The sequence below is a fragment of the Kryptolebias marmoratus genome, linkage group LG2 (genome assembly GCF_001649575.2).
Source record: "Kryptolebias marmoratus isolate JLee-2015 linkage group LG2, ASM164957v2, whole genome shotgun sequence".
In the NCBI taxonomy this organism is placed as follows: Eukaryota; Metazoa; Chordata; class Actinopteri; order Cyprinodontiformes; family Rivulidae; genus Kryptolebias; species Kryptolebias marmoratus.
The window spans coordinates 7,014,976-7,031,780 of NC_051431.1; the positions used below are offsets into that span (position 1 = coordinate 7,014,976).

At 40.6% G+C, this 16,805-nt stretch overlaps 1 protein-coding gene across 1 annotated transcript in view; it reads right to left on the reverse strand.

Moving 5' to 3' along the window:
* si:ch211-149e23.4 overlaps positions 1-10,976 on the reverse strand; it is a 14,894-nt gene extending 3,918 nt beyond the window's left edge. Inside the window, exons 1-10 of the mRNA XM_017416254.3 lie at positions 10,824-10,976; positions 7,904-8,227; positions 7,429-7,737; positions 4,831-5,112; positions 4,594-4,747; positions 2,881-3,050; positions 2,505-2,786; positions 2,069-2,368; positions 1,689-1,973; positions 1,436-1,598 (exon numbers count right to left, since the gene is read on the reverse strand). Coding sequence (XP_017271743.2) covers positions 1,436-1,598; positions 1,689-1,973; positions 2,069-2,368; positions 2,505-2,786; positions 2,881-3,050; positions 4,594-4,747; positions 4,831-5,112; positions 7,429-7,737; positions 7,904-8,227; positions 10,824-10,953 — 2,399 coding nt within the window. The 5' untranslated portion in view covers positions 10,954-10,976. The remainder of the gene's footprint in view (positions 1-1,435; positions 1,599-1,688; positions 1,974-2,068; positions 2,369-2,504; positions 2,787-2,880; positions 3,051-4,593; positions 4,748-4,830; positions 5,113-7,428; positions 7,738-7,903; positions 8,228-10,823) is intronic.
* Positions 10,977-16,805: the final 5,829 nt, after the last annotated feature.

Genomic DNA, 16,805 nt, shown 5'->3' on the forward strand with positions numbered 1-16,805 from the left:
AATCATCAAAATTAAACGAAATAAACATTTGAAATATATGAGTTTGTATGTAATGTATGAATATAATATACAAGTTTCACTTTTTAAATGGAATTACTGAAATCAATCTACTTTTTCATGATATTCTAATTTTATGACCAGCACCTGTACTTATTGTAGCCTTGCCTAAAGATAACAAGCACAGAAGCAGCTAACTGTACCATCAAACAGTGACGAAATGATCACATTTTTTTCTTTTTCTTAGACAGTTAATACTAAAATGTGAAAACCTTCTATTATGCCAGTTTCTTGCAGTGCTTCTTGAGGTAGCAGATGGTTGGCATATCCTATGCCTTTTTATTTCAGATTAAATAAACTAATATATATAATGTCCCTTAAAGAGATTTCTCTTTGCGTTTCTCTAAACTGTCTTGTTGGATGGAGAAGGAGGCGAACCCGGAGCGCAAAACTCATTTTTAAAAAAGGAAAAGAAACTAATTTATTTACAAAAACACAAAACAAAGCGCTGACAAGGCAGCAAGAAGAAAACTAAATGCAAAAACTGAACGGACATGGGCAGGAGACGAGCAGAACCAGACATCAGGGAAAATAGACAAACAAACCAGCGAGTAAGTGGAGGAGATGACCGGGTTTTAAGGACAGAGGGTAATTAGGTGAAGTGGGCACAGGTGAATGATAACGAGGAGCAGGTGGAGACGGACTGACTGACGAGAGGTGAATACTGACAGGCAACAAAGACACAACAAGGACTGAACTAAGACCAGACTAAACAAGGATAGCTAAATAAAATAAACTCAAACTGAAACACGAATTGAAAACCCCAAATCCTGACATAAACAAACGTTTGAGTTGTCAGTATCTTACCTGCAGCAGACAGCAGTCTCATACAAAAGTCAAGCTAACAGCTACTCAAACCGGGGCCTATTCCAGGTCAGATTTCTGCCATTTTAAACAGCTCCAAAATTTTACAAGAGTTCAAGCGAACAAGAGTTAACGCTGTGGATTTTTACACCATTACTTGTTTATCAGATTGTTGCTCAAACTGAGGACGTTTGACACGTTACTTTTAGCAACACGTGTTTAACAGCACTGCTGACTGTGTTTAGTGTAAGAAAAAACATGTAGTAAATAACTGTATAGGGCAAAAATGAGATGGTGTGAAAATTTATGGAACATTTACTTGAGCTATCGTAATTTTTTTAAGTGTTTGGGTTTTTTTTATAGCAGATATCCACTCCGAAAATAGGTCTAAGACTGAGTAGCTGTTAGCTGTTAGACTCTCCCATGAAAAATTTTTGGGGGGTTATTGAGTGTAAAATTAATTAATTTATTTATTTAATTTTATTTTTTATATCATGTTCGAAAAATAAACATATCCTAAAATTTGGTTTAAAGTTTAGTTTTTGGAGATGGGCTCTAACAGAGGATACACCACCTTCGACAGTCAAGGCTGTACTCTGGAACATTTCCTTCAACTCGGAGCTGAATCTTCTGGTTTTCTTGATTCTCCCGGACAGACAGTCTGTAGATGACGGGCTCGTCGCTGTAGCGGCTTCGCAGAGTCGTCGTGTGGTTCAGGACTTTCACAGAGGAGATATCTGCAGAAACATCATCAGGCTGAGCGTTGCATCGTTGCCTTATAATTCGTGCATCTGTGTTCTTTTGGAAACTGTCTCAGATTCACTCACAGTATCTGGGGATGTGTGCTGTCCTCTTTTCTGTGATTCCATTTTCAAAACAGTAAACACAGGTCAGGTCCTGGCCCTCATGGATGGCCAGAGGGAACCGATAAGTGAGCCTGGCTTTCATTATGTGTCCTTCATATTCTGTGTGCAGGAAAGTTTCACCTCCGGCATTTTCAGGAAAGGCCCATGCAAGGTTTGTCTCGACACCCTCCCCTTCGCAGTCACACACTGCCAGCCAGAAAGGGGAGTCTTGCTGTCTCACCACAGACACTCTCAGCTGAGGGGGCCCTGAAAAACAGAAAAAAAATGGAAGGAGGTGAGCAGCTGTTTTAGGATGTGTATCAAGGAAAAAAAAAAGTGCTTCGAAGAAAGCGCTAACGTACTGTGCACAGGAATGTTTATTGTTCTTTTTTCCGGAGCCTCCAGACTTGGATGCTTCACTGTGCAAGTCAAATTGCGTCCGGCGTACAGAGAGGACAGGAAACTCACAAGGCTGCGGGTCGATACCAAACCCCCATCCTTGACTTCAGTTTCTGTCATACAAAAGATGCTGTTGTTGTTGTCCACAGCATGCCAGCTTATAGCTGCAGCAGAGGCAACGCTGACTGCAGAGCAGTGCACAGTCGTGTGCTTGTGCCCATCTTTCCATTCATCGCTCACACTGATGGTGATGTTAGGGAGAGCTGTAGAAAACAGAAGTTCAACAACAGGAAATGAGGTGTTTCTGCCGAATAAAAGATAAGGAAATCTATGTTGTGGGTACGTGGCCAAATATGTCCTCCGTTCAGATAAACTTATTGACTGATTTGTAATACATACCACAAACAGGGAGTGTTATGCTTCTGGTCTCCGGTTCCGCAAATGCTGGATGATTTATCACACAGTGTGCTGTGAGCTCCCGAGGCGAGCAGGCGGGGAGGAGTAAAACTCCCCTGACAGAGTGGCTTCCATTAGAAAAAGTGGAGTTGAACCAAAAGTCTTCAGAAACACCCTCCGGTAGCAGCCAGGACACGTTGGCTGCGGGAACAGCATCCCTTGCTGCGCACTCAATCACCCTGCGTCCGGCTTTGCTCCGCAAGTCGACCCAAACTGTGGGAGGAACTGAGGAGAAGGAGCACGGCACAAAGGCTTTGCATTCAAATTACAAATGCACCGGAGAAATTCAAGGTGCAGCCTGTGAAAAATGTTCACCCACCCAGGCGGGGAGCTGGAGGTCTGACTGTGACGTTAACCCTGAGGGTCGTTTTAAGGCGGTGATAGGAGAAGTCACACTCGTACAGGCCGGCGTGCCGCTGCTGCACCGGACCTTGAAATGAGAGGCTTCTGCCAAGAAGCTCCACGTCCTCAGGCAGCAGCTCAGCATCCCTGTACAGAGCCAACAGACAAGAAACAACTAATGTTCCTGTTTTATATCTGTCTAAAGTGAAATATAACAGATTAAAACCATAAAACATTAAGGATGCTACAGCATGCTGTTAACAAGTGTTTAAAACAAAACCTTAATATTGTGTTGATGATGCTAATTTTGGATGCGTGTTTTTGTTTTGGTTCCTTTTTTGTGCTGATGGAGGATCTTAGACCTTGAGGATGTTTTGTTTATCATCTGGCAGCTTTTTCAGCATCCTTTATGTGCGGCTGCTCTTTTTTTGTACGTTTCACACTTCTGAGCTGCATTCAAGTGTAATCACGTTTTTCAGGAAAAAGCAAAACTGAAGTGCTTGAAGTTTTTTTTTTTTTTTACGCATCCCCGTTCCAGCGTTTAAACTCAGACACTGCAGTACTGATATTGTGAAGACATTTTTTTTCTTAAGATATTATTTTAAGACATTGCAAAAACAAATGTGAAAAATTAATAAATAAATGTCTAAATCTGGTTCCTGCTGTCTGTCACTTCTGGCTTTGTGCCACCAGATGTTTTACCACATCCTCCACAGGATGTGTTGATTGTTTCGGTCCTTGTGTGCACGAAAAATGGGTACTTCTGTGACTTTTGTCAGAAAAATGCAATGATTATTTCTCTGTTTACTTTGTTTGACTGTAAAGAATGAAGTACCATTTTTTTAACTGGGGTTCTGCAGAGGGGTTAAGAGCAAATAATATCTTACCTGTTGTAGAAACGCTTTAAATGATCTAGAATAGAGGTTAATTTTGACTGGATTTACAAGCTAACTGCTAGTCTGAGCAGGTTTTAGATTAAAGTGGATTACTGCCACCTTAAAACAAGCCTAATCTCAAAGGTTTTATATCTGAACACTATTTATCAACCTTCACTGCTGTCAGTTTCACATAAATGATTACTTCAGCAGAAATTTTCTAATATTTCTTCTATAATTGCCCCATGATATAACACAGGTGCTACAGTAATATAACACTGACAGCAAAAAAAAAAAGGTTTATAAAATAGTGATGATAAGAACTTTTGAAACTGAAGTTGTTTGGAGTCTGGAACAATTCACTTTGGTCTTGGTTCTGCTGGGACTAGCCATTAGCTCATCAATCCAGTCAAAATTAAACTTTATTTCCTCAAATCGAAGCTGTTAAACAAGCTTTAAACAGATAGGATATTAATTGTTTAAAACTTTTCCACAGAACTCCACTTTGAATGCTCTGAAACAACTCTTTAATCTGAATATTAAAACATTTATGTACAGTTTATTGTAAATAACAAAAAAAAAAATGATACAAGGCAGAAAATTTCTTTAAAAGTTGCTCCTAAAACTGAACGCACTTCCAGGCGGACAGGCATTTTTAAATAACAGGATTAGACGTAATATCTGAACTTTAGCTTGTCTTGCAGCCCCCTCCGTGCTTTTGTTCTGTCACAGTTATCTCCGTTTTCAGCTGAAACCTCACTTGTTGTGACACCTATAATTTATGAAGCAGCAGCTTCTCACCAAACGTTTCTTACTTTTTGCAGATAACATTGTACTGTGGCACATTCCCCACGACCTCCAGGCTGATAACAGTGTCACTCTCCCCTTCCTCGAGCTCTAAATATTCTGTGTCTTTATCATCGTCGCTGCTGCTTCCTGTCTCTGAGGAAGACCGAAGACCAGACAAATCTGCAGATAAAACAAGACATTTTTGTTTCTGTCTTTAAGCGTCGAAAGGTGCTTTTTTTTTTCCAATTCTGGGATATACTCACAAAAGGTTGGCAGTGTTATGACTCGGGACTCTGTGTGTGAAAGTTTGGGGTGGTTAAACGTACAGCTGATGCTGTGGCCTTCGTATTCTGCTGCAGGAAGACGGACTGAGAGCGTTTGTGTGTCTGAGCTTGTGGCGTTCTCTCTTTGCAGCTCCTCAGTCATGTTCAAAGCCAAAGAAATGTCCGTGTCAGGTCTTCCTCCGGATGAAACGCAAGAGACCACCCAGGAATCATTTCCTCCTTGTTGTGTCATCTCTGCTTTAATGGTCACGTTTGGCCTCGCTGCGGAGCAGGAAGAAAGGTGAGAGGAGTTATTCTTTCACAAGCTCCTAATGTTTTCTCCAGCAAATTAAAAAGTCAGATAGCAAGTAGAGGCTCAGAGTGTTTGTGTTAAATAGGAAGCTGCAGCCGGATGAGCTGAGTGTTAGCTAAACATGGACCAAACGGGGGTGGGGGGGCTTCTGCTTGTGTTTTGGAGTGCTGACTTACAGGCTTATCACCTGTCCCATCTGCAGGCTGAGCTGCAGCTGAGAGCAGATGTCTGGACCAGCTGCTGCCCAGCCAAAGCTGGGAGAGCCACAGGTTTTAATCCGGGGAATCAGCACAGATCAGAGTCTATTATCAAATATAGAAAAGCAGTTTCACGCAACAGCCAGACATCCCTAATGAGTAAAAAAGGTGCGCAAACACTTCATAATAGCTGAGGTGTTGGGGAGTTAACACAATTCAGCTTCAAAATTTTCCATCTGTTGACACCTGAAATTATGTGTGATTTAACCACGGCAGCTTGAAAATTACCTAAGCAGCAGCGCCTCGGCGGACTATAAATTCATTGAAGACAAACGAGCTGCCTGGCGTGGCTCGTGCTAATGGGATTGTTGCCATACAGCGTGCCATATAAACACGCACTGTATCCATGCAGGGATTTAAAAGTTCTGCGCTGCTTGAAGTGCGGAGAGAAGAGCCACTTTGAAAACACAACATCTTAAAAGCTTTGAATGCACAGAAACCACAAAATAACTGATGAACACTTCGAGTCATTTTAAAGAAAACAAATCTACGACAGCTCCAAACTCCAAACCATTTTCCTATGGAATGGTAGGTTCACAGCATGATTATTCATCTTAGTTTTTGCTTTACTAATTATTACCAAACATGGACAGAATTAGCTGCCTGCTGATGATAATATATTTTGCTATCTGATACTAAAATCTCCCATGAACCACAGGATAAATTTTAACAAACCTTGCAGACAGTAATCTGATGTACAATTCAAGATGGCTGCCATGGTCAACTAAAGGTAACTCAAAAGTTTAAAACCAGCTGGACTTCTAGTCTGACTTTGATTCTAACTTTCAGGATTTGCCATCTGAGAATCTACAACAGCAAACTGAAGATAAAAAACACAAAAGTCTTTATGACTCAGTCAATTTTATAGATACTGAGCTAAAACTTTGTGTGGCTGTAACTTAGACTCGTCCTCAAAATATAATTCGAGTTCAACAGATTGCGCAAAATCTTTGCTTAAAAGTTTTCCATTAACCTTTTGGAGTCAACTCTGTGTGTCTGTTGGCAAGTTAGCTTAAGAATCACTGAATGGATTTTAATCAAACTAACAGGAAATAATCCCTGGATATATCTCTACAACTGATCAACGTTTGAAGCCAACTCGATTCAAGATGGCAGCCACAGCTAACTGACTTATCATAGACAAAAATGGCTACAACTCAGTCAGTTTTACAGATACTGAACTATAATTTGGTGCCGTGGTAGCTGAGAGTTCCCCCTTAAAGAACCGATACCAAGCTCAGCATCTTTGATATGCATTCCTTTAATCACTGCTACTTTCATTTCGAACTGTGTTTATGGTTTCAGGATTAACTCAGGCCCAACAGTCAGTATCAGTTTGCTTTATTTTAGTCTCTTCCAGCTTCTGAGAAAAAACTCCAAGAAACCAAAGTAGAACCACGAAAATCTAATTATTAGCTTGAAAAAGAGGAACATAAAGTCAGATTAGATGATCATTTTTACACCGACAGTCACCAAAACTGCACCTTTTTTATGATACTCCCTATCATTTTATTGCAAAATACATAAACTGTCACTTTTTTATTGCATATTTGCTTCATAAACATCTGTTTTAGACTCAATTTTCTGATCTATTGCCCTGAAAACACTTTGTGGTGGGCAACAACCTGGTTATATCTGCAAGTTTTTGACCCAGTCCAACAGGTGTGCAAGCATGCTTTCTAAATATGCACATGTGCTCACATCCACACAATGATTTAATTTAGTCACTAACATTATACGCTGCATTATAGTATCTTTTTTTTAATGGTTGCTGCTGCTTTTTTGTTCTCTTTGCTCAACTTTAGCGAGAACCTGCACTCCCGCATGAATCCTCCGCAGCGTGTAATGTGATTTATGATCTGTCAGTGTGTATGTGGAGCGGAGTGAGAATGAGCAGCCGGAGAAAGTTACAGTGCTGTGAGATGCTGAGTCATAAAGCTTGATTGCAAACCTCCAAATGGTGATGCAACGCGATGGCGTTACAAACCAATGCAATGCAGATATGCACTGCTGCGAAGACGAGCTCACCGTATGTTTCCACCCTCGCTGTGGTGAGCTTGGGGTTTGGGAGGGTCGGGTGTTGGACCACACAGGTCACGCTGTCCTCGTCCTGCAGGCGGGTGGGGAAGCGGAGGACGCTGCTCAGCGTGGAGGTGCCGTTCGAGTGAAGGGTTTTGCTCACATTCACGGTGAAGGGGTCATCTGAAGGAGGTCTGCCGCCGACCAGCCAGCTGATCTGAGGCGTGGGCCTGCCTCCATCAGCAGAGCATGACACAGACTGGTAGTGAGTGCCGTTTATGGCCTCTGCGTTCACAGTTATCTGCACATCAGGCCGGGCTGGGAATAAATTACCATGTTAAATACTGTCTTCAGGTAAGAAATGCATCAGTGTCGTTACAATCAGTCTGTTATTACAGCAGGTACTGCTTTTAAATAACTCCTTCAGTGGGCTTTTTCTTTGAGGAAGTGAATAAATAAAATAATATTTGCATTATTGACTTACCTACTACAGTAACAAATATGCTGACGTCAACGATATCCTCCTCTTCCTTAAACTCGCAGATGTACTTTCCCTCAGCTTCCACACTGGACACCCTTTTGTGAATCGTCAGGTTGGTGGGAGAGTCCGGGGCTGAAAAGTTGTTGCGACTGAACGGTTCTCCGTTTGAAAATCCCGCCAGTCGCTTGTATTTGCCCTGAGGGTTAATCTGATGCTTCCACTCGGCATTCTGGATCTGACTCCCACCCAGATATCTACAGCTCAGGGACATGTCCTCCCCAAGGACCGCTGTGACGTTGTTGGAGACCACGAGAGTCGGTTCTGCGCCTGAAGCCGTGACACAGAACAACAAGGTGATCGGCAGGGATAAGAGGTCAAAGTTCATCTGAATAAACACCCGCAAAGCAGAACGGGCCTGCAGCTACAGACACATGTTTTCCCTCTGAAAGATGAATTATTGGTTTTCAGCACTGATGAAACCCTGATGGATGAGTCACATTGTCTGCTGCGAAGACATCCCGAGTCATTAGTCATTAGAAGCTTCCGATAACTAATCAATGAAAACAAGATCAGTGGTGCCATAAACCAAATTCTGATCAGCAGATAATATTTATCATTTTCATTGTTTTAGTTATTATTGGTTAAGACTGCACAGTAGTTCTAAAATCGAAGCTAATAGAAAAGGTGAAAAGTGTTTTTGACATAAACCAGCAAAATAGAATTTGACCCAAAATAAAAGCATAGATAGAAATTTCAAAATAAACTTAACATTTACTGTACATTCCATGTAAATACATAAATGTTTAAACATATAAATGTAAATTAAGAAAAGTGTAAATGTGGGATTTAGTGACATCTAGTGGCAAGGTGGCAAATCACAACAAACTGGGAAAAAAAACAACAAAACTGCAAAAATTTTCGATAGAATGGCATTGTGTGCAGTGTGTTTATTGAAAAAAGAGGAAATTTAAAAAAAAAAGTAGAACGCAAAAGACGTAGCAGACCTAAAATCCCAACCACAGCGCATGATCAGTGTCTGAAAGTGATATCTTTACAAAAAAATAAAATAAATAAAGATATGAAACATTACCTGACAGATGCATCATTCTTCAACTTATCCAAACACTGCTTTTGTCTTTTATATCTTGATTTATGCATAAATATTGTTTAAAGGTTGTGCTATCTGACATATTTTCTATTTATCTTTGTACAAATTACTTGTATCACAGTTCCTAAAAATACCTCTTAACTTTAATTTCCTGTTATATATCAGGTGTAGAGACAGCACAGGTTGTTTTCATGTATTTCAATCTAATTCATGCAGAAAATACTACAACCAGCCAGCTGCCATGGTGAAAAGGCGCCATGATGTTTTTGCAGACCACTGATAAGTAAAACTTTCTACATAGAAATACACACATTATCATTTAAAAACACATTGTGTGTTTCTGTTAAGAAGGTCTAACATCTTGGGACAGGTAAGTTAAAGCCTTGAGACTTTTGCACAGTCCTATATTTCAAAAGATAAATGAGAAATCAATATGTCTGCTCATCTGAGAACTTTGAACATCTGTGCTGAGGTCGAACATAAACCAAAAATCAAAAAGTTTAGTATTTGTCGGCACGCTAGGGGTTGATGACAGGAAACTTTATCGTACGAACAGCATTTGATGCATACAGCCTGGTGTTCAGTGTGTGTCGAACTAAGGATTCTGTTATGGTGATGAAAACAGTGCAGAACTTCTGCCTGAGTCTGTAACTCAGACAGCAGCCACATGGAGCACAAATCAGCCACAGCAAAGTAGAGGTTTCAGTGGAAAAGGTATCAAATAGAAACTGGCAGGTTTTAGCACTCGCCGGAAGGACAGCTTGCAACTCTCTCCAAGTCTCCTCCACTTTGCTTCATCTGCTGGCTTCATGAAAGTGCACCTGAGGACACTGTTTATTTTACCAGTCAGATGAAGCCAAGAACTTCTCTTTAGCTTTATACACATGATGGGTGCGATGATGACAACGTGCTGCCTCACCGTGTCTGGGTGAACCTGTGCAATGCAGCCAGCTGCTGCAGGCTAAACTGTTTGCATGAAGCTCTGTTCAGGCTGAAATGCTGCTGGGCTCCCTATATATCACAGCAAATGGAAACAATGTGGAGGGCTTCCAAAGCCTTTAAGAGGAGAAAAATAAATATGCTGCATCAATTCAGTCATGCCTTCTGGGTCCATTTGCCCTTGCAGGTTATTGCCAAAATAAATGTCAGCCAAGAATGGAAAAAGGCACACCTTAAGGATACAAACTAAGTAATAACTGAAGGGGGAAAAAAACATGCATTCTTTCAGTGCATCATATTTTGTGAACCTCGAGGGCTGCTTTTTTTTTTTCTCACCAAACAGCATCAATTCAACAGTGAAGCACTGCAAGTCTTCCTCTGCAGAGCTGGGGATGTGGTAACCTAATAAGACTTTCAATTTAAGAACACAGAGCTCTTTTTCACGCTTAGACTTTTCATCTCCAGCTGAAAGTTTCAGTGACTTTGCAGAAACAAACACTACGCTCAGTGGGGTCTCTAAATAACTGCTGCCTGTCGGGGCTGTCCCTGCGCAGAGAGAGAAAATATCTTAACAACCATCATATATTAGTTTTAAAAGGCTATAAAGAAATTGCTGTGGTTTTAGGTGACATAGCTGTTCAATAACAACAAACTGGCTGGCAGAGGGACAGTGAATACAACCTTCCATCTGTTAAATATTGCAGAAATGGTTAATTATTTAGCTTTATAGACTGTGTGCCTTTATAATTTGACTGATAGTGTAGGAAAAAATGCAGCTGCACTGTTACATATAAATGCCAGAGGTTAAATAAGACCTTGAGGTCCAGTAAAATCAGTCCATAAACAACTTTGAATCACAGATGGGTTGTAACTTACCCTGAATTTCCAGGGAATGTGCAGCATTTAGGAAAAAACCCCAAATCAGCAGCCATGAACATCCCATGATGGTGTCAGTGAGTGACACAGAGGTGGATGCACTAAGAGTGTGTGTGAGGCACACGGGCATTTAAAGTGTGTGTGTGTATGTGTGTGTGTGCGTTTTCTGTGGTTTCATGGTTGTAGGTGCACACCCTTTACAGCTGACACTGACGTGTGTTCATGTTTGCTGCCACCTATGCATTTACAGACTATATGCGCGCACACACACACACACACACAGATAAAACTGTTTCTCTCTTTTGTTCCCTTCAAGCTTCTGTACAGCTTTGCAGGTCGCATGTTTTTTCACTTCTCAGATGCCCAGAGTCTGTTTTCTCCACGTCTTCATACAGGATGTGTCTGTTCAGTTACTCAGCCACCTCATAGAAGCAGGGCGCCTTGGGAAGTGGTAAAAAGCATGCATCATTCATACCATCCTGTCCCTGTGGGGGCCCTCAGAGACTGTCTGTCTGACAGCAGAGACAACCAGCTTCTGTTTATAACCTGCGCTTTGGGAAATCACTCACTACTGGTCATTGTTTTATGACATAACGCTCCCTTAACTCACTTTGATATTTTTATTTTAGACATATTTGCACAGTTTGTCATTCTGAAAGCGAAAACAAAAAGTGCCAACGACTAATTGCGCATAAGAGAGGCAATTATGTTTTGCAGGGAGAGGAAGAGTCTGCCATCTTTTCTTTCTCGCTGATCAACATTACTGATGAGTCATCCAATCCACTACTGCAGGCCGACAGTGAATGAATCAGCCTGATTAAAAAAATGCTGCCAACACATTCTGATCATGTGGTTTGCAACGACTTTTTGAATGATACCTTATGAAAGTGGCATACACAATAGGAGCTTGAGCAGCGTGTGAAAGTGGCTTTTGCAAATAGGAAATACCGAGTCGCTCTCATTCGCGGTGCTGACTTTCACAAACAGTTTCGTTTCTGTCACTTGAAAAAACATCTCATTTCCTAGAGGAAAAACTCTTACGGTGCTTTTTTAGCATCCAAAACCCCAGCTTTTTCACTTTAAACCAAAAGCTCTAAAAAAAGAAGGCAAGTGAAAGGCTTTCACTTTGCATTTTTATCCAAAACTTTCATGCAAATTGCAAAATATCAACTTTTGTATGATAAACCAAGAAATCCGGCTTCATAAATGCATCTTTAATTCTGGAATATAAGCTTTAAAAATCAAGAAAACAGCATGTTAATAATATCATTGTTCAGAATCAAAATGAAACTTTGATTCATTAAAGTTCATTGTTTAGAAGTTTATCACATTACCCCACTGGTAAATGTCCTTCAAATGATGTTAATTTAGTCAAAAAAAATAATAATTCTTTAAATTGACTGAATTTTTGAAGGGTAAATAAACTGTGATGCAATGTGTCACACATGTACTGAATAAAGTCTTATAAAACTGAAGGCCCAGCATCCCTTGCACATCGCCTTCCACCTTTCACGCAAAGTTTTAATTTAAGAACATCTTATGTTAAGAAATGATGGTTGCAGCCGTTTAAGTCAAACCTTAAAACAAAGTCAGGCTCCAAATCTGTGTTGTGAAGACTCTCAGCTACTACCATATCAGATTTTAGCTCTAGTCATTCTTGAGTTGGTTAATATTGATTTGTTGTGGCGACCATCTTGAGTGACACCCGAAGTTAATTGGTTCTAGATGCACATCAAAGGTTTATGTTCTGAAAGCGTCATTAAAATCCATCCAGTGGTTCATGATATTTTGCTAACAGGCAAACAGGGTTAACTCTGAATATGTGTTGGGGATCAGTCTCAGCTGCTTACACACCAAATGTTAGGTCAATATCTTTAAAATTGACTCATTGGCTGTGGCAGCCATCTTGAATTGGTAATTCATTCAGTAATTCTGTAAATCTCATAAAATTTGTCCAACTGTTCATAAAAAATCTTGGTAACAAAGACATAAAACGAGTGCAAAGCCACTATTATCCGCCTTTACTTGTCAGAAATGGGTGATAATGGCTTTTCAGCTAAACAGGTAAAAGTGTGCATCAGGAATGTGAGCAACATTAAAGCTCGTATCACGTTCAGTCTGCTGTCTGACTTGATTCCAGCTGCTGCTGATCAAATCTCCAGAAGGTGAATCTCAGTTTAGTCTATGATCAAAAATATGGCATGCATCATTTGATACTGAGCGCAAACTTTTGACGTGCCTGTCTCTTCAAATCACACGGATGTGAATTCAGAGGATATTTTCCCTGCTAAACTAAATAACCTGACATGGTTATTCCCAGTAGGTGGGTGGAAGTGGCTGGGAGTCTGGGTGAAGAGTCTGGAAGCCTTCCGTCTTCTGCGTTGACTGCGAGCCACTTCGTTTTACATGACAATAAACTGTTAACATTTCACAGACAAGGGATTTTCAATTTTAACAGATGTACGAACCCACTTCCTTTTAGCATCGCTGTCTTTCTCTTTATCATTCTCTCTGTGGATGCACATCTGGAAATCCATCTGGAAAGTAGCCGGTTGGTGATCAGCCAGTAATGAACCACATACGGCGAGGAACCTGCCGTGAGGGCCCCTCTGAGGACCCTTGCACCTCTGCAACCTTGTGGAACCTTATCAGGACTGTCTGCGGAGGAGGGAAATCTCTGATCATCTGCACCATCTCTGCCTCCTTCTGTTCATTTACAGCGAAGATATCACCAAACCGTCTACTTCTCCCACACACCCGAAGTCGAGATAGAAGAAAACACCATAGAAGAGATATCAACCCGACTCAAAGCTTGATTGATACGCCATCTTCAATCCAAGTCACATACCAACGCTGGCCTGTGACACTGCTGGCATTCACGATAAAAGACAGAAACACACTCAAAGTATGTGTTGAGAACTACTTCCAGTTACTACCAAACCAACATTTAACTCAATATCTGTTCAATCTAATGCATTTTAGCCAGTTTTGTGTTGACTAATGTTAATAAGCTGTGGAGGTCATCTTAAAATGCATTGAATCCTGAAGTTAATCTGCTGAATATCCAGTATTTACTTTCTGAAAGTTTCATTAAAATCTATCCAGTGGTTCATGAGACATTTTACTAACAGACAAACAGGACTGATTCCAACATATAATAAGTTTTAGACAAAAATCCTGTGCAGTGAGTTGCACTTGAAGTATGTGGAAGTGAGTCTCAGCTGCTACATAAGATTTTAGCACAATATTTTAAGAATTTACTGAATTATTGCCATTTTTTGTGTTTTTATAAGGTTAGTTGGTTGGTTGTGGTGGCCATCTTTAATTGGCCTGACACAAAAAGCTAATGACTTGCAGAGGTACATCTAATGTTTCTTTCCTGAAAGTTTCAATAAAATCTGTGAGATGTGTCTTCACAACCACACAAAGTTGACCTGAAGTAGTTAATGGCAAATTTTTTTCTGCATGGTGGCGCAGCTGATTGGCGTTGTTGCCTCAAAGCAAAAAGGTCAAAACTGAGTTTAAAACTCAGAGGGGGTCTTTCTGTGTGGATTTTACAGGATCTCTGTGTGCATGCATGATTGTGTTTTTGGGGGGGTACTCTGGTTTCCACCAATAGACTAAAGATATGCATGGAGATCTTAAGGTGTGTGTGTGTGTGTGTGTGTGTGTGCATGTTTGCCTGTCTTTACATTGAGTCTATGATGAACTGTCGTTTCTAGGGTGTACCCCCCACCTCCTCCACTGACTGTCGGAGATAAGCACCATCTCCCTGCAACCACGAACAAGATTGAACAGGATCAGAAAATAAATGGACGGACTTTAAACATCACATTTCTAAAGCATATCGAGCTACCCGGATTTATTTACAAAACTTCGTCAAGAACTAGTCGTTTTTTAGGAGCACATAACGGTCAATGATGCATTTATCAGCTCCAGTAAAATAATATGGACCCCTAATGAATCACAGTGGTCTCATAAACATTTATGACTTGTAGTTCAGCCTTTTAAAGTCCCATTACTTGGCAGATCTTCCTCTCGACATTGAAGGATATAGAGCAACGAGGTACACTGTGATTCTTGATGAATCACTGTTTTTCTGTGTGTTTGCAGGATAAGATGAGTCATTTTGAGATACTGGTTCTTACACTTTCTTATAACTGACAGGAAGCATCTTAGAGGATATGAAACACAAACTCACGGTGCACTTCTCGTGAAGCATGAGCCGAATGAACGCAGTGGAGACCTTCAGAACTAAAGACGTTTGTGTGATGGAAATCTTACCAGTGACAGAAACATCAGCTGCAGTCTCTTTATGACATGTTTTGTTGGGGAGTTTTTTAAGCGAGTAATAACTCCTCCAACCAGTCTCATCATTTTGATGCCCCAGTGTTCTTCAGTGGCTGATGGGGGATGATCACTGAGTGCTTTATGGTTATTTAGTTGATGGGAATGACTCAAACAGTGATCCGGCAGTTCTGAAGATGGTGCGTCTAATGTTCAGGTCATGAGCCATTTATGTGTTTCAACAGTTGAGGCCGGACTGCTGAGTGCTTAATGGTTATTTAGTTGATGGAAATTACTTAAACACACTCAGGCAGAGTGAAGAAGCATTTCTGGACATTACAGGAAGTAGTGGATGGAGTGAGAGGGAGTAGGCTTATGATAAATGACGCTGCTTGAAATATATAAATACATTTCGGGGAAAGTATATCTTTTTGTTTTTTGGCGAAAATCATAAAGAAATCCTGGGTGTCGTGCCAGATTTGGTGGCTTGTGTTTGGATGAGAGAGGAGTCTCATTCCAGGGGTGAAAAGAAAAAAAAAGGAAAAACTTCTGGCAGAGCATCAAGTGAGAGTGTAAGTGAAATGGGCAGCAGATGGTTCTGGTTTGTGCACCGGTTGTTTGGGTCGTGCTGGGTGTAACTGAGGCTGTGCACCCCTCCTGACCTGGCACCGGGCCCTGCTTCCTCCACCGCAGAGACACCAGCAGGCCGAGAGTCTGTGTTAAACCTGCAAAACCTCCCATCAGAGGAGGAAGTTCGCTAATAATGATTATTGTGTAAAATGATGTCATTTGTACTTTAGTAAAATCATTTTTTCAGTTCCGGGAATCATGTTTTAATCTTTTAGTCTTCGGCTTGTTTACGAAACCCAAACCACAAAGCTGTTGTTTCTGCAGAACCGGAAGGACACACCTAATAAACCACCTCTAATAGTGGTACTGTGACAGCGTGGGTCACGGTGGCTTTTCATGACATGAAAGTCACGTTCAAGCACTTCATTTTACTTTCGTTTGAGCTCAAAAAATGACTGCATGAAAGTTTCACCTGCAGCAGAAAATCATCGAGCATTCTTTGACTCAACATCTGAGGAAGAATGTTGTTTACTTCCTGCAGAAAGGCAGAGTGAATGCTAAGGGCTAAAATTTGCAAAAGAAGCTGAAAAAAACTAACACCTAATAGTAGCAAAAGGCTAGCTAAAGGCAACAAAGAAGCAAAACTCTACCTAAAGAGGCAACATGCTAGCTAAAAGAAGCAAAAGCTAGAAGTAACAAAATGCCAGCTAGCTAAATGTAGCAAAAGGATAGCTAACAGCTAAAAATGGTCGAAGAGTAGCTAAAACTAAAAGCTGCATAACAAAGCAAAAATAGTGCACAGGAATTGAGGGGAAAATATCTTTAAATAAAGTGAAACGTATAAAAGTTACACAAACCCAAAGTCATAGCACCCATTTCCTGAATGAGCCGAACATTTTGGCTAAAATAGCACAAAGTATGCAGAAGTAGCTAGATTGCAAAGAAGAAGAAAAAAGAGGAGAGACAACAGGAAACCAACTACAGGTGCTGGTCATAAAATTAGAATATCATGAAAAAGTAGATTGATTTCAGTAATTCCATTTAAAAAGTGAAACTTGTATATTATATTCATACATTACATACAAACTCATATATTTCAAATGTTTATTTCGTTTAATTTTGATG